General features: G+C 44.5%; 2 protein-coding genes across 5 annotated transcripts in view; one reads left to right on the top strand and one right to left on the bottom strand.

The window, feature by feature from the left end:
• Positions 1 to 14,646, bottom strand: part of CETN2 (centrin 2) — a 42,485-nt gene extending 27,839 nt beyond the window's left edge. The window contains exons 1-3 of one of the 4 annotated variants that reach the window (XM_085630396.1): positions 14,541 to 14,646; positions 6,488 to 6,646; positions 1,779 to 1,907 (exon numbers count right to left, since the gene is read on the bottom strand). In XM_085630396.1, coding sequence (XP_085486522.1) covers positions 1,779 to 1,907; positions 6,488 to 6,646; positions 14,541 to 14,543 — 291 coding nt within the window. In that variant the 5' untranslated portion in view covers positions 14,544 to 14,646. Of the gene's footprint in view, positions 1 to 1,778; positions 1,908 to 6,487; positions 6,647 to 11,460; positions 11,605 to 14,063; positions 14,211 to 14,323; positions 14,446 to 14,540 lie in introns of those variants that run through there. The other 3 variants (XM_085630395.1, XM_085630392.1, XM_085630394.1) reach the window with 3 other exon arrangements.
• Positions 14,647 to 14,988: 342 nt separating this feature from the next.
• The window catches only part of NSDHL (NAD(P) dependent 3-beta-hydroxysteroid dehydrogenase NSDHL), a 42,652-nt gene continuing 41,568 nt past the window's right edge, over positions 14,989 to 16,072 (top strand). Inside the window, exon 1 of the mRNA XM_085630391.1 lies at positions 14,989 to 15,149. The gene's annotated coding sequence lies outside the window, so the exon portion shown is untranslated. The remainder of the gene's footprint in view (positions 15,150 to 16,072) is intronic.

Below are 16,072 nucleotides of genomic sequence, written 5' to 3'. Positions count from 1 at the left end.
GGGGTCACGCTACTGCCATTTAATGCTAAACCAAGGAATACGTCAGATTCATGGTGACCACAGAATGTGTCTTGAGCGGCACAGTGGGAGAAGGAGGAGTTGGAGTGCTACCTCGATCGGCTGCCAGTGGTTAGGCTGTTTGCAAGCATCCTCCCATCATCTGTTGTGTGCTTTATGTAACCCATCCAGACTTTCCACCCCCCAAGGTAACATAATTAGAACATTACAGTAATGCTCAATACAAACCCAATAAATGAGATGTAAGGTTGTCTAAAATTAGTAGAATGATGCAACTAGAGCATGACTTATATATGCGCGTGTGCCTCGCCTCTCAACTTGATGTATCTATTACCAGGGCCACAGGAAGCATCGCTTTCCTCGACTGTCCATACAGATATGAAAGGCTGTTCACTCGTAATAAATTGGATACCTTATTCCAAAGGCCGCATTCCATTGCTAAGTATCAGGAATTTGCACCATCTTGAGCTGAGAGCAGAATTTGTGGCATTACAATTTAAAAGTAGGACTCCAGAAATTCACTGCACAAACAAAGACTCTGCAGCTGGATCAATGAGACAGGACATATGTGCAGATGTTTTGATGGGACAGTAAAGATAACAGATTGACTGGAAGAGGAATGCTTGTATTTCGGCATCCGTCAATCAAAGTGAGAAGGTTTGCCACCTCTGCCATAGCTCCCTTGTTTCCATTAAGAGTATACAGTTCCTTATAGTACAAAAAAAAATAAAGAACGTGTGCTGTTGGCTGTAAACATGGGAGGCGGACTGGGAGTCCGATTCCACAGAACAGGAGCCCTCATACACCCAGATTGGTATCATCCTTCATCATAGGGCATGCTCCTCGCCCGAGGCAGCAGAGATCGGATAGCTCGTCTTGAGGAGTCTTCACTACGAAACTCACGCTAAGTCAGCGTTAACACAGCTCCCACTTGAGGAGGCATTACCCCTACCCAAATTGGGTAGGAACTTAGAAATCAGCACATGAAGGGACCGAACTATACCAATCCGGGTAACCTGTGATCAGATAATCCCTGGAATTACACAACCCCAGATTCCAACCCCTGTGTAAATTAGGGCAAATAGGTCCTGAAGAATTGCCAACAGATCAGTAGTGAATTACAAATGGCAAGAAACATGTTGACCCTCAGAGCTATCATAGATCATTGTCTCTCTTGATAGCCATCAGGTTTTTAAACAGACAAGTCGAGTCACCCATTAAAATTCCATTTTGAGTACTACTTGGTCTGTTTTAGTACGCACTTTTCACGCACATACACATTTTGGCACCAAAATACACGAGCAGCCCTACACCCACACTTCGCATACGACACTGGAACAAAAGATCTCCAGTAAAGAGCCCCCCTCGTGGGTGTCCGTCCGGCACTGCAGCGCCGGTCGGACGAGGAGCATGCCCTATGATGAAGCATGACACCCAATTGGGTGTGTGAGGGCACCTGTTCTTGAGGAATCGGAATTCCAAGTCTACAAACGAGTGCATATCTCTCTTTCTGCACCATAAGGAACTGCATATCATGTGTTGAAATACTTGAGTTCATTAAGAGCACGTATGCAGGACCTATATGCCCTCCAGGTCCCTCTCTTTGAAAAAAGGCGCTGCCGTTTCTGCCAAAAGGTTTTCGTACAGTGTCTATGGCAAGAAATTCAATAATAACATCTACAACATTATATACCACTCTGGTGCTCCACCACAATTAATGCTGTGGCGTGTCCAATGATGGGCTTCCCAGCTGCACTCACCATCTTCTGGGTCATCAGGGCCATGAAGTCGCCGAAGCTGATCTTGCCCGTTCCTTCCTTGTCAATGTCAGAAATCATCTTCTTAATCTCTTCCTTTTTGGGCTCAAATCCCAGGGCCCTCATCGCAACCTGTAGAAGGACATACAACTATCAGCGTACACAAGGAAAGTAACAGGAATGTGAAATACTCATATGTGAAGAACAAGAGAGCAACATCTGTAAACGGGCAATGGGGTAAACAAGGTGAGGGGGCTCAAAGCATCTTACTGGGTCAGTGGGCAAAGGCTCCTACTGAGCAAGAGGAGACAAAACCTGCAACAGGTTGAGACTTTCTTCATGCCCAGTGCCTCCTATAAGAAGGAAAGCAAAGTTGAGATAATTTGAAACACAGAACTCATGGCAGCGATTTAAGTGGGATGAAAAATTGTGGCCGGTCACTCAAAGGGGCGTGGCCAAAGAAACTAGGAATACTCTATGTAATCAAGGGTGTGGCTTAAAATGTAAACTAAAATTCTGTGCATTACACAGCCTGTCACCTGACCAGCATTTGAGTGCCTTTTAAATGTGTCAAGGCATGTCACAGAACAACAAACATAAATACCTAAAACAAGTGAGCCCTATTGGCACCGCCAATTGTTGTTAGCTGTATCAGATTAATTAATAACGTGATTTTGTTGTGAATAATTAGAATTGAAATATTTGACTGAATTAAACATTACTAAGCTCCATTGAAGGCGGAATAGCCTTTGGAAAGGGAGACACTGGTGTTCTCCCCTTTATGCTACTCTCTTCTGTAGTCACTCACACTATTAGACATCTATGCCCTTTCTCTCTACACTTCTGAAACCCTACATCTGCATATCTCACACTCTCCAACAACTACCACTGGCACCTATGCGAGTATCGCTCATTGCACTCTACAAACAGGGCAAGGATTGGATGTGCCTGTAGACTGCACACTTTTATGCCTCACTTATGGGCACTGAGGGAAACTCACACTACTATCTGCTTTAACTTCAGAGTTCCGAATCATGTGCTATCATAAACACGCACCCACGACATGAAATCACTCAAACACCTAAAAGCAACTAAGTTGATAGTAAACATTATAAAAGTCATACGTTGCATGACAAAACTACAGAAACACAACAGCTTGAAAAAAATACTCACAGTGAATGCAAGATAAAGTAAAGCACTATAATGGAAACAGGGATTATATCGCGGACAAAGGACACCTGAAGAGTTTTTACAGTCATTGTTGCAAAATCAAATGGTCTTTTTGCCAGTAAATTTAAGAACATGATTACGCAGCCCGATATGGATGGATTCAAAGTTGTTTTTTAGGTCTCACCTGAGCCAGAGCATGCGCTGCTCTGGCGAGACATTTAGTGAGTGGGCTTTTAAAAGTCTGACCACAGCTTTGTGTGGCATACAGTGTGCTGTTACACGCACAGGCACGAGCAGAGGCACCATCTGGCTTTCCACTCGCTCGCCCAAGTGCGCGCGCGCCTCGTTTCAATGCCTCTCCCTCTCCCCCACCACAGAGCGCGTCTTGCAGCTTGTTTATTTCGTTTTAGCGCAAGCGCGCACAACTCCCGGGCTTGTCTTCGCTTATTATCAAATCTTCATTTTAAAATCATTTTTCAATTTCTAATCCTATGATTGGTTACATGTTTCTACCTTCTTTGCCTGCTTTTGTATGGAGCACTAGGTGACTTGCAGTAATTGAGTTTTTGATGCGCTGTATAAAATACTGTAAGTTTTCCTTTTAATGTGCATGGTCTGGTTATACCAAATCATTTGCATGCGTTCCATCAAAGGGCAGCGAGACCACAGCATGTATGGTTCACTTCAAAGCTCGATGTGCCTCGTGGACTTGTGAGAATCACCGCACCAAGCAGCAGTGTCACAACGTGCTATTCTAATTTGAATACATTAGATTAGAATGATGTTGATTTTAACTGGGAAACACTTATCGTGCTGTAGAAAATGCTACTAAACCATTGGCGGTGTTGAAATGTTGACGATAGCATTGCAGAATTTTGAAGCAAATAGTTACATGGAAATGTTTTAATGCCAGTGGCTCTGTTGTGGTTTCACTGACTCATGCATAGGTTTGTTAATACTCAATACCAGGTTTGCTGGCACCCTTCACTGTCGATATCGAGCACTGCACTGATTTATACTATTTTTCTATCTACAATTAGCCACTTTTCTGACCTGTTGTATTAACTAAAATGTAGTGTTACACTCAATTACACCACAGGGCTTTTTGCCACAGTTTAATATAAATGTGTTTTCTACATCTACTCTATCAACTAATCAATTAGTTGCAATGCAGACTAAAGAAACACAAATGTTTTTATACAAGTGGAAAAAATGTCAAATAAATCATTTCGTATGGAACATTACTCTGCTAATTCTGCACACGCAGGTTTCTGTAAGACATGGAGGGTAGGCCTATGATTAAGCTACACTAAATATCAGTGCCTCATTAAAAAGCTGTAAATCCATCATTTCAGATAAATGGTTTGTAAGAGGGTCGTCATGTGCACTGGCCACCTTAGATGGTTTGAATACTGCGCTGAAGATCACACTGGCAGTCCCCCTGGGATTTAAAATCAGACCTTTCAAGCCAATGAAGTGTTTGCTTGAAAACTGGGGAACACGGAAAGTAGAAGAACATTCATATAAAGCAATTACTGAATATATATAGTTTTCCAAAGCATCCCAAGTTCACCGAACTACTGATTTTATCCTTGGAGGTGCTTTAAAAACCTTACACTGCTTTAACCAAATAATTTACTTTACAAGGATATGTTTACATGGATGTAGAAACGATGTATGGTTAGCTGCAGGAATAAACTTTTTTTAAAAATATATACTTGAAGAAGCAATTACCTATGAAATACAAGCATGTACTTTTGATATAGTTCGAAATGGCTCCTTGCTGTTATTGTTTTATGTACATTTTTTCACCTCTGGAAAACAACCTGCATATGCTATGTATGTATGGTTGCTTCAGCCTGAAATTAAATAACATTCTGGTACTCCATTGCTTCAGTGCGATTCACTGAATAACACCTCAATAAACGCAGTAAATGAATTCAGACACAAAAATAGCATGTATTTCATGTGTCCTCAAACCGGTCAAGCTTACAACATAGGTCAAAGGTTCAAAAGAAACCACTGCTTATGCTGTTTTTGAAGATACCGTGCACTGTCAGTGACTGCCTGCTAACAAATGAGATTATTTTATCAGCAGTGTATTTTTACTTTATGAACTGCTTTTATTTGCACACCGCGCACACACAGGTTCTTCCCTTAATGAGAAGTAGCTCTCACACCAACAATATTACATTACAATGGAGAAAAACTGATATAGTGTTTGCACTGTACTGTGCAATATGGTGGGAAATTACATGCACCCTTCCCTCATCTCTCCACTGCCGCTCTCAAGAGTAACGCTTGAGCGACCACCAAGAGACTAAAATACTTTACCATTAATAATTTAGACCCTCCCGCTCTCTATCATTTATCATGCAGAGCCTCTTTAGTAAAATTAATTCATGGAAAGGTAGATCAATTGTAAATAAAACAAGCATTGGCATAGCCAATAGGTATCGCCTTTGGGACCTTATAAGTATTTAGTTATGCAGCACAATATTATTGGTACAACAGCATCAACTGTTGCATGGCTAAACACTTATAAGGTCCCAAAGGCGAGACCTATTGGCTATGCCAATGCTTGTTTTAATTATTGGGGGGGTTGTAGCGTCTGAGACCAGATTCTTTTTTATCTTCAGTGTTGCAATTAATCGCTTATAAGGTTTTGCAATATCTGTCTGTGTGATTTTTTTTAAATTTTAACATTTGTCTATTTTTTTAAATGCAAGAATCTTCTGGTGTTCCCATTTACAGCAGGCGCAGAAATATGTAGAAACATCATGCTCTTTTCATGCCCAAGACCAACTCCTCGGTTCATTTTCCCATTGCTTGTGATGTTTGAGGTCTTTCCTCTGACATCAGCCCGAAGCTATATGTGACCCATACATACTATAGACACTTCTGATTGCTTCAACAGTGCTTTCCAAAAGGGAAATCACTCCCCGCACATGGCTGGTAATTTAATAGCGAGCAGCATGGCACAGGAGCTTTGAGGCAATGGCCCAGGAAGACCATGATAAAATACCAATAAAGATTAGGAAGACAAGGAAGATAATGGACACCTTTAATCACTTGGGTTAGGCTCAGGGCCAGCTGTAGAGTCACGATAAAAGTGGTTACAGTGAGGGTGTACTTTAACTGTTGGGTTATAGTGTTCTGCTGTCGCAGTAGACTTACGGTTATTTTGGGGTATGACTGGTTATTCTTAGCAATACGTTTCTGTGTAAGGGTTTGGCATATGTTTAGGATAAGTGATGGGATCATCATTAGTGTGGGTTAGTTAGGATTACCGCTACCACTACTGTTGTGGTTACTGTTTGCATTAATACTGGTTAGGATTATGTCAAATACAGAGCTGCTACAACCTTTACTCCCGGTAACTTTTTGACTGTAGGAATGATGCTGCGAGTTATTAGGACTGATATTAATAAATTCACAAGGTTTCAACAGTCCAATAGTTGAGCTTTCAATGAGTGCATCACTGATGATGGGGTAAACGCTGTAATAGTTTGCAACATTATTTTCTTCCAGCAGGACCTTGCCTTGAGTTCCTTAACATCGATGGCACCGGCACCATCCGTGTCGAACAGATCGAAGGCTTCGCGGATCTCCTGCTTCTGCTCTTCTGCCAGCTCAGGCTTTGGGCCAGCCTTTTTTCTTTGAGTTGCTCCACCGAGTGAGGTTTTCTTGTAATTGGAAGCCTTGAAAAACATTCAGATGAGAAATCAGATGATGTTAAAACATAACTTCATTATAAATATTATACGGTAGCTCTGAAGAAAACAAGATCAGAAAATGCTCGTCACCTGGATCTCCTTTCTAGATTTGCTTCTTTGCATGCTACCACTTTACCCCTCAAATGTAAACCACCTGTCTGTGTACATCCCACCCCACTTATGCGGAGTTCACCAGCTGAATCTTCCTCTACCAAATGAATTCCAACGCCTACTAATTATGTCAGATGTTTTAACTTAAATAGATGGTTGAAAGTTGTAAAATGCCAGAGAAGGACTTAAAATGTTTTCCCCATTCATACGCAAATTAATTTGGACCCAAATATGGCTAAACAAAGATTTGGCATAAAATACATTACTATTAGTAAAACATCCTGGATAAACAGGTGCTTTCTTAACGCCGTTCTATTATTCCCTCAGTCCAAAGCAGTAATATCAGACCTCTGTACTCCCTCATGGATGCCACACGTTATCACTATTTTGAGGCAACCACAAGCTGAACAGACCACATTTTTATCCACCACACAGCAATCCATATGCAGTGTGCCCCCCCTATTTATGTGCAAAGTCCCTTCTGGCCACCATCAGGGTCAGATTAAAGAATAGGCTAGTACATTTTGGCACGTTTGAGACTCTCCATCTTACCAGTGCTTTTACGGGTACAGATATATCCAAGAATAAACATGAGGTGACTATGTCAATTATCTCACTTACAATGCTGCACATGTTGCTGATAAAAATGCCGCTTGACGAATGGAGAGCTAGTGCCCTCACTTCAATCAAAAAACCACCACCTGCGCTGGGTACCTCTTGCCTTTGTGTCATAATATTTGCTGGTGTTCTGGTCTCGTAACTTAATCCCACCACGAGTGTCACAGGTTCAATGACTGCAGCCTTGGATGGTCAGAGCGGTGCGCATAAATGTAGCAATGGTGACACACGCAACAATGAGCGACTATCTTCAAATGCAGGGAAGTAGTCCCACACTACTCTCATTAACCTCAGTGACATTGGGCAAGAGGTACAATAATTAGGAATTGTGAATTCCAAATTGCGATTTTTACCGAATCACAATTAAAAAAATTGTTTTTTTTTAAATAACAACCAAAAAATTCGCAATTCCTAATGCAAGAAACCTTAAAAACTAATAATTGGCGAATACTACTGGATCACAATTCGACCAACCTCATAAATATTAATGATGTAGGTTGCAGTTTGCAACCCATTAGGAATCATAGTGTTCTAAGGGATGGTGGCCTACTGGGGTCAGCAGACCACCATGTCTGTTATTGCTTTTAAATTAAGCATTTTCTTTTAATGCGGCCCGTTTTCCTTAATTCCCAATTAGGTTTTATTTTTTATACGCAGGTAGTGGCCCATGGAATCACTGCCTGATCTTAAAAAATATTGTGGTAAACAATCTCCCATGAGGACGTCCTTCTCAATTGCGAATGCTTACCACACTACCTTTCCGTAGTATGTAAAAAAAAAAAAAATGCTTTTTATGCAACTGAAATTCAGTCGCAAAACATCAATACCAATGCGATTCAATATTTCGAAGGGATGCCCTATGCATGCCCCTTCCAAAAATCTAATCGCAAAACCAAATTGCGATTTGGTAAGAGGTTACTGAATCTCAATTTGGCTTTTGTACATTTCAAAAATGCTTTTTTGCTGTCACAAACGGCAGGATTCTGGGAATCGCACTGTTGTAACCTCCCCAAAAAACAAAAAGAACATCTATTTGTACATGAGGCCCTAAATTCCTCACATTGCAATATTTGTGCATGTTCTCCATATACGCCAAAGGAGTGTAAAGCAAGTCCTGCTAAGATCAGAGAAAGCACATTATGCCGAAATAGTAACTATTATAGAAGCTTATGCTACTAATTTCTAGGAGGAAGGTAAGCTCTTCTCAATCAGGCTCTTTAACTGCACTGCCCTAATTTTTTTTCATCACAACTTTTATTGGGTTTTTGCCAGCAACATGGCCCAGCCACATACATATACAATATATCACGTGATGGACAGTTTAACTTCATCTCCAACAAGGTGACTAGCAAAAGAAAGGAGAAATAAAGAAGAAAAGAAAGAAAATCTCAGAGAACATAAACAAGTGCACAGCAAACTCCTTGTACTACCGGCCAACCCCGAAACAGCATCCAAATACTTATACGGATGCAAGTTATAGGATCCAAGGATCACCTCATGCGTTCTGACGTTATTGTCTAATTTTAGCATCCAATGGCAACTCAGAAGTGTGTATAGGTTCTAAAATCATACTCCAATAATCGGCCCATCTCTGCCAGATTTCAGGATATTTTTGGGGGCAATTCCGTGCCTGAAATACTGTAACCTCAAGTCCCATGCAAAAGTCCATGCCCGCTTCCAAACACCCAGAAGCAGCAGTTCAGCAACTCTCCATTGTCGTGCAAGGTCTCTCTTGGCGAGGATAGGGTAGACAAATAACAAATTGAGCTTATATCTGTTGCCACCTATACCTTCTGTACTATGCAGGAGGACCTATTTCGGGGCAAGCGGGATATCCCATACACGCACCTCAGGCCCCTCTTGGGGAGAGGATGTAGCCTTACGGCTGGAGCGGTCGACCTCGAAGCTGGGGAACCTGGTTCAAGTCTCGGCAACGATGCTCAACATCCTGTGATTCTGGGCAAATCACCTAATCTCCCCGTGTCTAACAAAAATGAATGTGTCCTTGTGTAACGAAACTGGTGCTCATGTAAAGCGCTCTGATACCCGATATCGTCGGGTCTACTTGGCGCTATATAAAACTCTATTAAAAAAAAAGAAAAAAGGACACAACACCTCACCAGAAGTTCGCATAAATATATCCTAAAAGTAGAGACTCCCCATAAAGTGTACCAGTCGCAAAGACATATCTCCCCTTCGCATCCACCCAGGTCTTTAGGGACTGAAAGGGGACCCTACGATGACTATGAAGAGCCACACCCCGCAACCCCCTCACAAAACCAGAGTGGTATGTTTGTGTGAACCCAAATCGGGTTAGACATGGGACTTAAGACCCGGGAAGGTGTGTCTCTTGCACTAGGAGAATGTCTGCCTGTAGTCATTTGGCCTGGCAGGGCACGGGCCCGCGTTTTACTTTGTCTAGGACGCCGCGAACATTCCAAGTTATAACACGGAGTAGTTCGGCAGGACCTACGGAATCTGCTTCAGCCATTTGGGCCAGAACTCGAACTGACTTGGTTATCTACGGACGTGGTTGCAGCCAGGTAAGCACTAGGCCTGTGCAGAAAAAGTTCAAACAGAACTGTATTACAGAACCTCCCTACCCTCCCCTGAGTAACATTGAAGTATCTGTCGCAGACGGGGCCGAGCACCAACCCCAACGGGGCCGAGAGCCAGGCTCGTCCAATGGATCCCTATATCCCAGCACAACCAATTAATTGTATCTCCGGAAAGCCTAAGACTGAGGCAAACCAGAGGTGTAGCCAGTAGTAACAGGCCGTCATCATGAGCTGGTATGAAATGCGATGACCACATCATCTAAAGCCGCAGCCGCCACAGAGGCCACAGCATGCGAAAATCTAAGCCCCTAGGCCTTACACATCTCTAACTGTTCATCAGTTTGAGACGCAGAGTGCCATGAAGAGCTGGACCTGTGACAGCGCTTCTCCTTGGGTTTAGTTTGTTGTCAGTGGCGATTGCTGGAAGACGAATCCAAGTCCAGGCATGGAGGAATATGTGGCATGACGGAAACAGACTCATTTGTCCATGCAAGAAGCATGTACTGAATGTTAAACTCGTGAAGGGGTCTCCCCACTGCAACACATGATTGGCACTGTTGCTGGACCATCTTAGTGTAGTCCGGAAATATCATGATGCTGTGAGACTCGAATAAGAAGCGTTTCTTGCTTTCGAATATAAGGATAGCGTCCCAGTCATGAAAATTGAGAATTCTAGCTATGACAGGCCAAGGCTGTGCTACTGAGGGGTCTTCTTGACCAGGGCCCTGTGAAGAAAGGGAGTCGGTGGTAGTAGTATAGTGATCCAGTGGGCAAGAGTACTTGTCCATACACTCTCCCTCGCAACCCTCTGGGAAGGCCACGAAACAGAGGTTGTTGTGGCAGGTACAGCCTTTCACATATTCCACTCGTGCCGACAGCTCCTAGGCCACCGTCGTAAGTGTGTTAACTTTTTGTTGCAGTGAAGTCACGATGTCTTCAACGTTGGAAACTCTAGGCTCAGCCTCTGTGATACGCTCTACCGCCTTCCGGAGATCTTTTTGCAGCAGAGTTACATCGGAACCAACTGCTCCAATCTTCGCATCCAACCTGGATAGTGTAATAGCAGCCAGAAGCACTGCATTATCAGGGCCCCCCAGTGTCAGTCACCACAGACCCAGCCCCGTGAACTTATCCATCGTGCTCTGTTTCGCTGTAGAGTTGGAAGGCTTATTCTTCATCATCATGGGATCGCTGCAGGCAATCGATCTGTGGACCCTAGTCTTGTGGCCGTCGCAGGGCCACCAAATCCGCAGGGCCACCAAATCACCAGACCCTCCTGCTACACAAGTCTTAGGGGTAGCTCGGGCAGTCAAATCAAGCACGAGGCCTCACTACCCAAGAAGAGCCGGGGTGCCCCAGCAATCTAAAGAGGGTTCGGTTACAGTCCTACAAATTTGATGGGGAAGACTAGGGGGAGGGGGCGCCAGATCACAAGCCGCACCGAAACCTGGCCCGGCCGCCTTAGCAGTAAGGAGCCTGCTCGCACCCCTACCTCCTAATGAGGGTCCTCACCTCGGCGTGGGTGCTCCTGTAGCAGCCTGTGAGGCTATGTCTCTTCAATGTGGGGCTGGATGTAGACGTCCAGTCCTCAATGTGTGCTGCGACCGTCGGCCGGGTGGCCCCAGGAACCCAGCGGGTCATATGGTTTCACAAGGGCAACACTGCACTAGTAATATGGGAGGTCGGGCTCAGACCTCCACATGCGGCCCTCTGTGCATGTCACAGCAGCTCCCCACAGTCACTCCCCAGGCGGGCTCCTATTGCTGCAATGCTGCCGTAATCCCGGCAAAGCGCCGCCAGGCAGGCCCACCAGGCCGCTGCATCACTCCTTTTTGCACAGGGCAGGCCCTGTTCTCCTCGGCGGCCCAGCCGACCGCTACAGCTCCAGCCCCCACCGGGGAGTCGATGCAAAATTAAGGTGGGAGGGCCCTCATATGCCACCGCGGCCAGTCACAGCCCCCGATACCACCAAGCCCAGGCAAGCTGTCCACCACAGGGCAGGCTATATCGCACCTCCACGACCCGGGATTGCTGCCTCACTAATTCTCCGTTTGCACTGACCGTTGGGCTGCATAAGGGAAAATTTGGCTGCGATTCACGCAGGGTGAGATAGGATTTGGATATTGACTGTCGGAGCTCGCATAGAGCGAGTCCGCCATGTTGGACAGCTAGGCCACTGCTCTAAATTTTTTGACATGTTAAGGTTTTTCTTTTTAAAAGAAATGACTGTTCGGTGAAACATCCTCATCACCAAGCAAGTACAACTGTACAGTGTACAGAGAGTACTTGTAGCTCTGTGTTCATCTGCCACCGCTAAGAGGTGACCAAAGTATGGTCTGTTTTGACAGAAATATTACCAACAACAGACACTTTAAATGCTAAAATTAAAGAATGTTAGGGGTCCCTCCCACTACCTGAATACAAACTTTAACTGAAAGGAAAGATATCCCTCTTGTGTTCATTTAAATCGGAAATGGATGGAATATAGATACTGTGGGCATTGAACGGTCATGTCATGTTCTCACTATTATTAAAAGTGGCATTTTCCACCAATACATGCCGACTGTGGAGCAACTGTTGTTTACTCATATCTTTTTTACCATGAACATATTGCCTGCTTTTATTTCCACATAAAGTCTCTAGTTGGGGAATGAGGAGGGGGACTTGGCTATAATTTAATGTCGTACTTGATGTGGTCTGTGTAAAATGAGTTTCTATCTAAAATGATTTAAATGGCCTCACCCTCCAAAACTCTGGAGTATGGCATGTCATTACGAACATTGTTTGCAACTGAGGAATTTTTCGTCAGAGTGAGGAGGTTACTCTAACTTGGACATTCAAAGATACGGGAGATATGCAAGTACCCTTTACAAGTTGGGCAGTACGTTGAAATCCATGTGTTGCAGCAAGCCCTTAAGATTCTGATTAACAGTATTAAAAAAGCTGGCCAGGGTAGTCAAAAGACATTCATAAATGATACCATGTATTATTCATTGTGCCATCTGTCTACAGAGTTACATGATCATGTCCTCTGGCATGGGGACATGTGATGTTATTTCCTATGATGTCACAACAGAGTCTATTGTGCTAAGGACCATAGACAAAAAATCTCCGATTGGACAACCCCGTTCAGTAACCAGCTAAGTGGATTATGATCAGGGATCCTGGAGTTATAAGATGTTGCGGGGTGGATTTTCTGTGTCATAATGGATTTGCTACATAATCCATCATCTTCTGCATAATTTTCAGATTTTAAGAAAATAAAAGTTTATTACTAGCTCAAACAGATCAAAAGTTACTAAAAACATGTTGACACTTATTTCTACACAGTGGAAGACCCTTCACAAAACTCAACTGGTCACCATTCAATTTCTTACTGCTTTGAGTGTTAAATTGTTACTAATGAGGTGGACCCATTGCCCAGTACTAATATGTGTAAAAAATGACAAAATAATTCAGTAACACTTTTATAAAAATGTGCGGCATGCCATCGCAAAATGTTCCTTTTCTTACTGCATAATTTAGTTAACCCGGCTCCATAATTTGATCCTCCCTGTCGCATAATTCTAGAGGCCCTGACAATTTATATAAAAAATACCGCAAAGAGATCTGAGGAAAGCTGCAGGTTTACTGAAAACCATAACCAGCCTGTCTCTCTCTCTCAGCTCTTCATACACCACACTGCTAAGCACTGCATCCCATAACATGATAACCGCCCCTCGAGCACCTCCATCTCACTTCTAGGCGCTTCGTCCCATGACACTATCACCCCACCTCGGTGGTCAAGGACGACATGGAACCACTACCCACTTAGGATCAAAAAATAAAGACAACACCTTTCCAACCACACACCCTACACGCTGTAGCTTGCTGCCCGTGTGAGCAAGTGCTTGAGCGCCTAACATATGGGTAGCAAGCGCTATATAAATGTTATAATAAAATACTGCATATCTCGTGTTATAAAGCTATGCTATGGTGGCTCCGTAACCGTAAAAACCCTGCCTCCTTCTGCCAGAGTGTTGACAAGCTTGAAGGGAGCCCCATCTCTGCCAGCAACTATGTGAAGGGAGTTAGACTCATCGCAGAAGCTTAGAAGGTGAACAAGCGGCCCATACTCTTCTCTGTGAGCGGTGACAGCCCTGACTCAGAGGCGCCTCGGAAGCTGTGGTGTCACCGCTGTGTGTCTGCTGCTCTAAGTGCCACAGGGGCCATGAGAGAGGTCTGTCAGTCAGAGGGACCTTCTCCATGAGCTCCTGGGGCAGGGGACGCTCTTGAGCCTGCGGCACGCGGTCGCCCTCACTCCGGGCCCTAAGGTGGGTCACTGCTGCCTGGCGGCGGTGACTCTGTGCCCGGTGCCCCCGCCGCACTCACTCACCATCCTCCGCCTCAATTGCTGCCCTCGGTGCAGGGTGAATCACAGCCCTTCTTCTATGTCACCGCCCCTGTCTGACGGTTAGAGAGCTGATTGGCTCTCTAGGACTACCTCCGATAGGTTCTCCACAGGCTATCGTCATTGTGTCCCCGTGGAATCACAAGTGTTATCAATAGTATTACAAATACAAGGGTTTGATGGTATTTCCAAATGTACTAACCATATAATTAACGCTGAAATTTGCCCTTAGGCACTCCGAATACGCGGAACCTTCCCGAGTCAACAGTCGTGGTATTCACAGCCTCACTGCCTGGCTTTCCTACTGTGTTATGAAAAGTGTCGAACGTGGCAGCCATCTTAGAGTCAGTCGCCTCTTCCGAAACTTAGAAACAGCTGCAACAAAAGACCTTCGCCTGGCGATTGATTTTTGACTGACTTCAGGAGAGGGTTCCTCAAAGACCACCCTCACCTGCACTCCGTTTTAACCCGTGTACAGCCTACGAAATACTACTAATAACGGTGCGGACCACAAGAAATTAAAACCGAGGCGTGATACGCAAACATACAGGGCAAGGTGCACACCAACTTCAACTGTGGTTCTACGACGTAATTGGATGACCTGTGGCGCGTGGGGCGGTCCTAGGAAACGTGCGATCGGAATGGTCAGTGAAGTTGGAGCGGGCCAATGTGCGTTGAGTCTGGATATGCCCGACTGTCAGGCGATGCTAGACCTGGATAAGAACAACAGGAGAACCGGGGAGAGGAAGGGACAGGGGCCGGGAGAAGAGGTGCTGGGACGGGCAGCCGAGACGGGGATCCGAGGTCGCAGGTGAGGCGAGGGAAGAACCACATCTTTGTTAAGTCATAATGATCCCAAGTGCAGTGCTGGTTGCACGACCACTCACCCCGTAGGCCCCCTGTGAGGCCGCGGATCCTCTATAACTTTTAATGTGACGCCGCCCCAGTCTGCTGCATCTATGGCTGCCAATATTTCAGTTTGCCTATGTGTGCATTTTCATGTCCTATGCGTGCTTGTGTGTGACATTTTCATGTTCTATGCGTGCTTGTGTGTCACATGTTCATGTTTTATGCGTGCTTGTGTGTGACTTTCATGTTTTGTGCTTGGCATTGTTTTAAGTCCGAGCAGGACTTGGAACAAGAACGCTTTCAAATGCAAAGCTGTACACAGAACTGCAATTGTGTATTGTATTAGAATTGTTTACAGGTTTGTATTACATGTAAAACAGTTTAAAATACAGTGAGATTGCTTTCGGTTACTCTTGGATTACTTTTCAGTTATTTTAGGTTTTGAGGTGCATTACAGAGATATCACACTCTAGCTGTTTTCATTTACAAGTAAGTACGACAATTCTTAAATTAAAACACAGTTTCTTTCTTTTCATACAAAGCAGTAGCTCAACATGTTTTTTTGGGACCAAAACTCGAAACATTGGTTCCTATGGGAAAAATAATGTTATCAGTTCTCAGGTAAGTAAACTACTTGCAAGTAGGATTTTTGGGGGTTAGGACCAAATTTCCCTAAGGTCCAGTTGGGCACTCAAGTCGCACCACCAGCGGCACTAGGGCGGCCTAGTGCAGAGTGCAGGGGACCAATGTTAGCCAATGGAGCAAGGGGTGCCTTCGGTCAGGGACTGCTTACGAGCAGGCCACTTGGTTGTGGAAGCAAAATCCTGGGGTTAGGATCAGCACTGCAGGGGCCAACAATCAGCACAGGAGCTGCACCACCAGTGG

This window comes from Triturus cristatus, chromosome 10, assembly GCF_964204655.1.
Source record: "Triturus cristatus chromosome 10, aTriCri1.1, whole genome shotgun sequence".
In the NCBI taxonomy this organism is placed as follows: Eukaryota; Metazoa; Chordata; class Amphibia; order Caudata; family Salamandridae; genus Triturus; species Triturus cristatus.
This window is presented reverse-complemented; position numbering and strand designations above follow the sequence as displayed.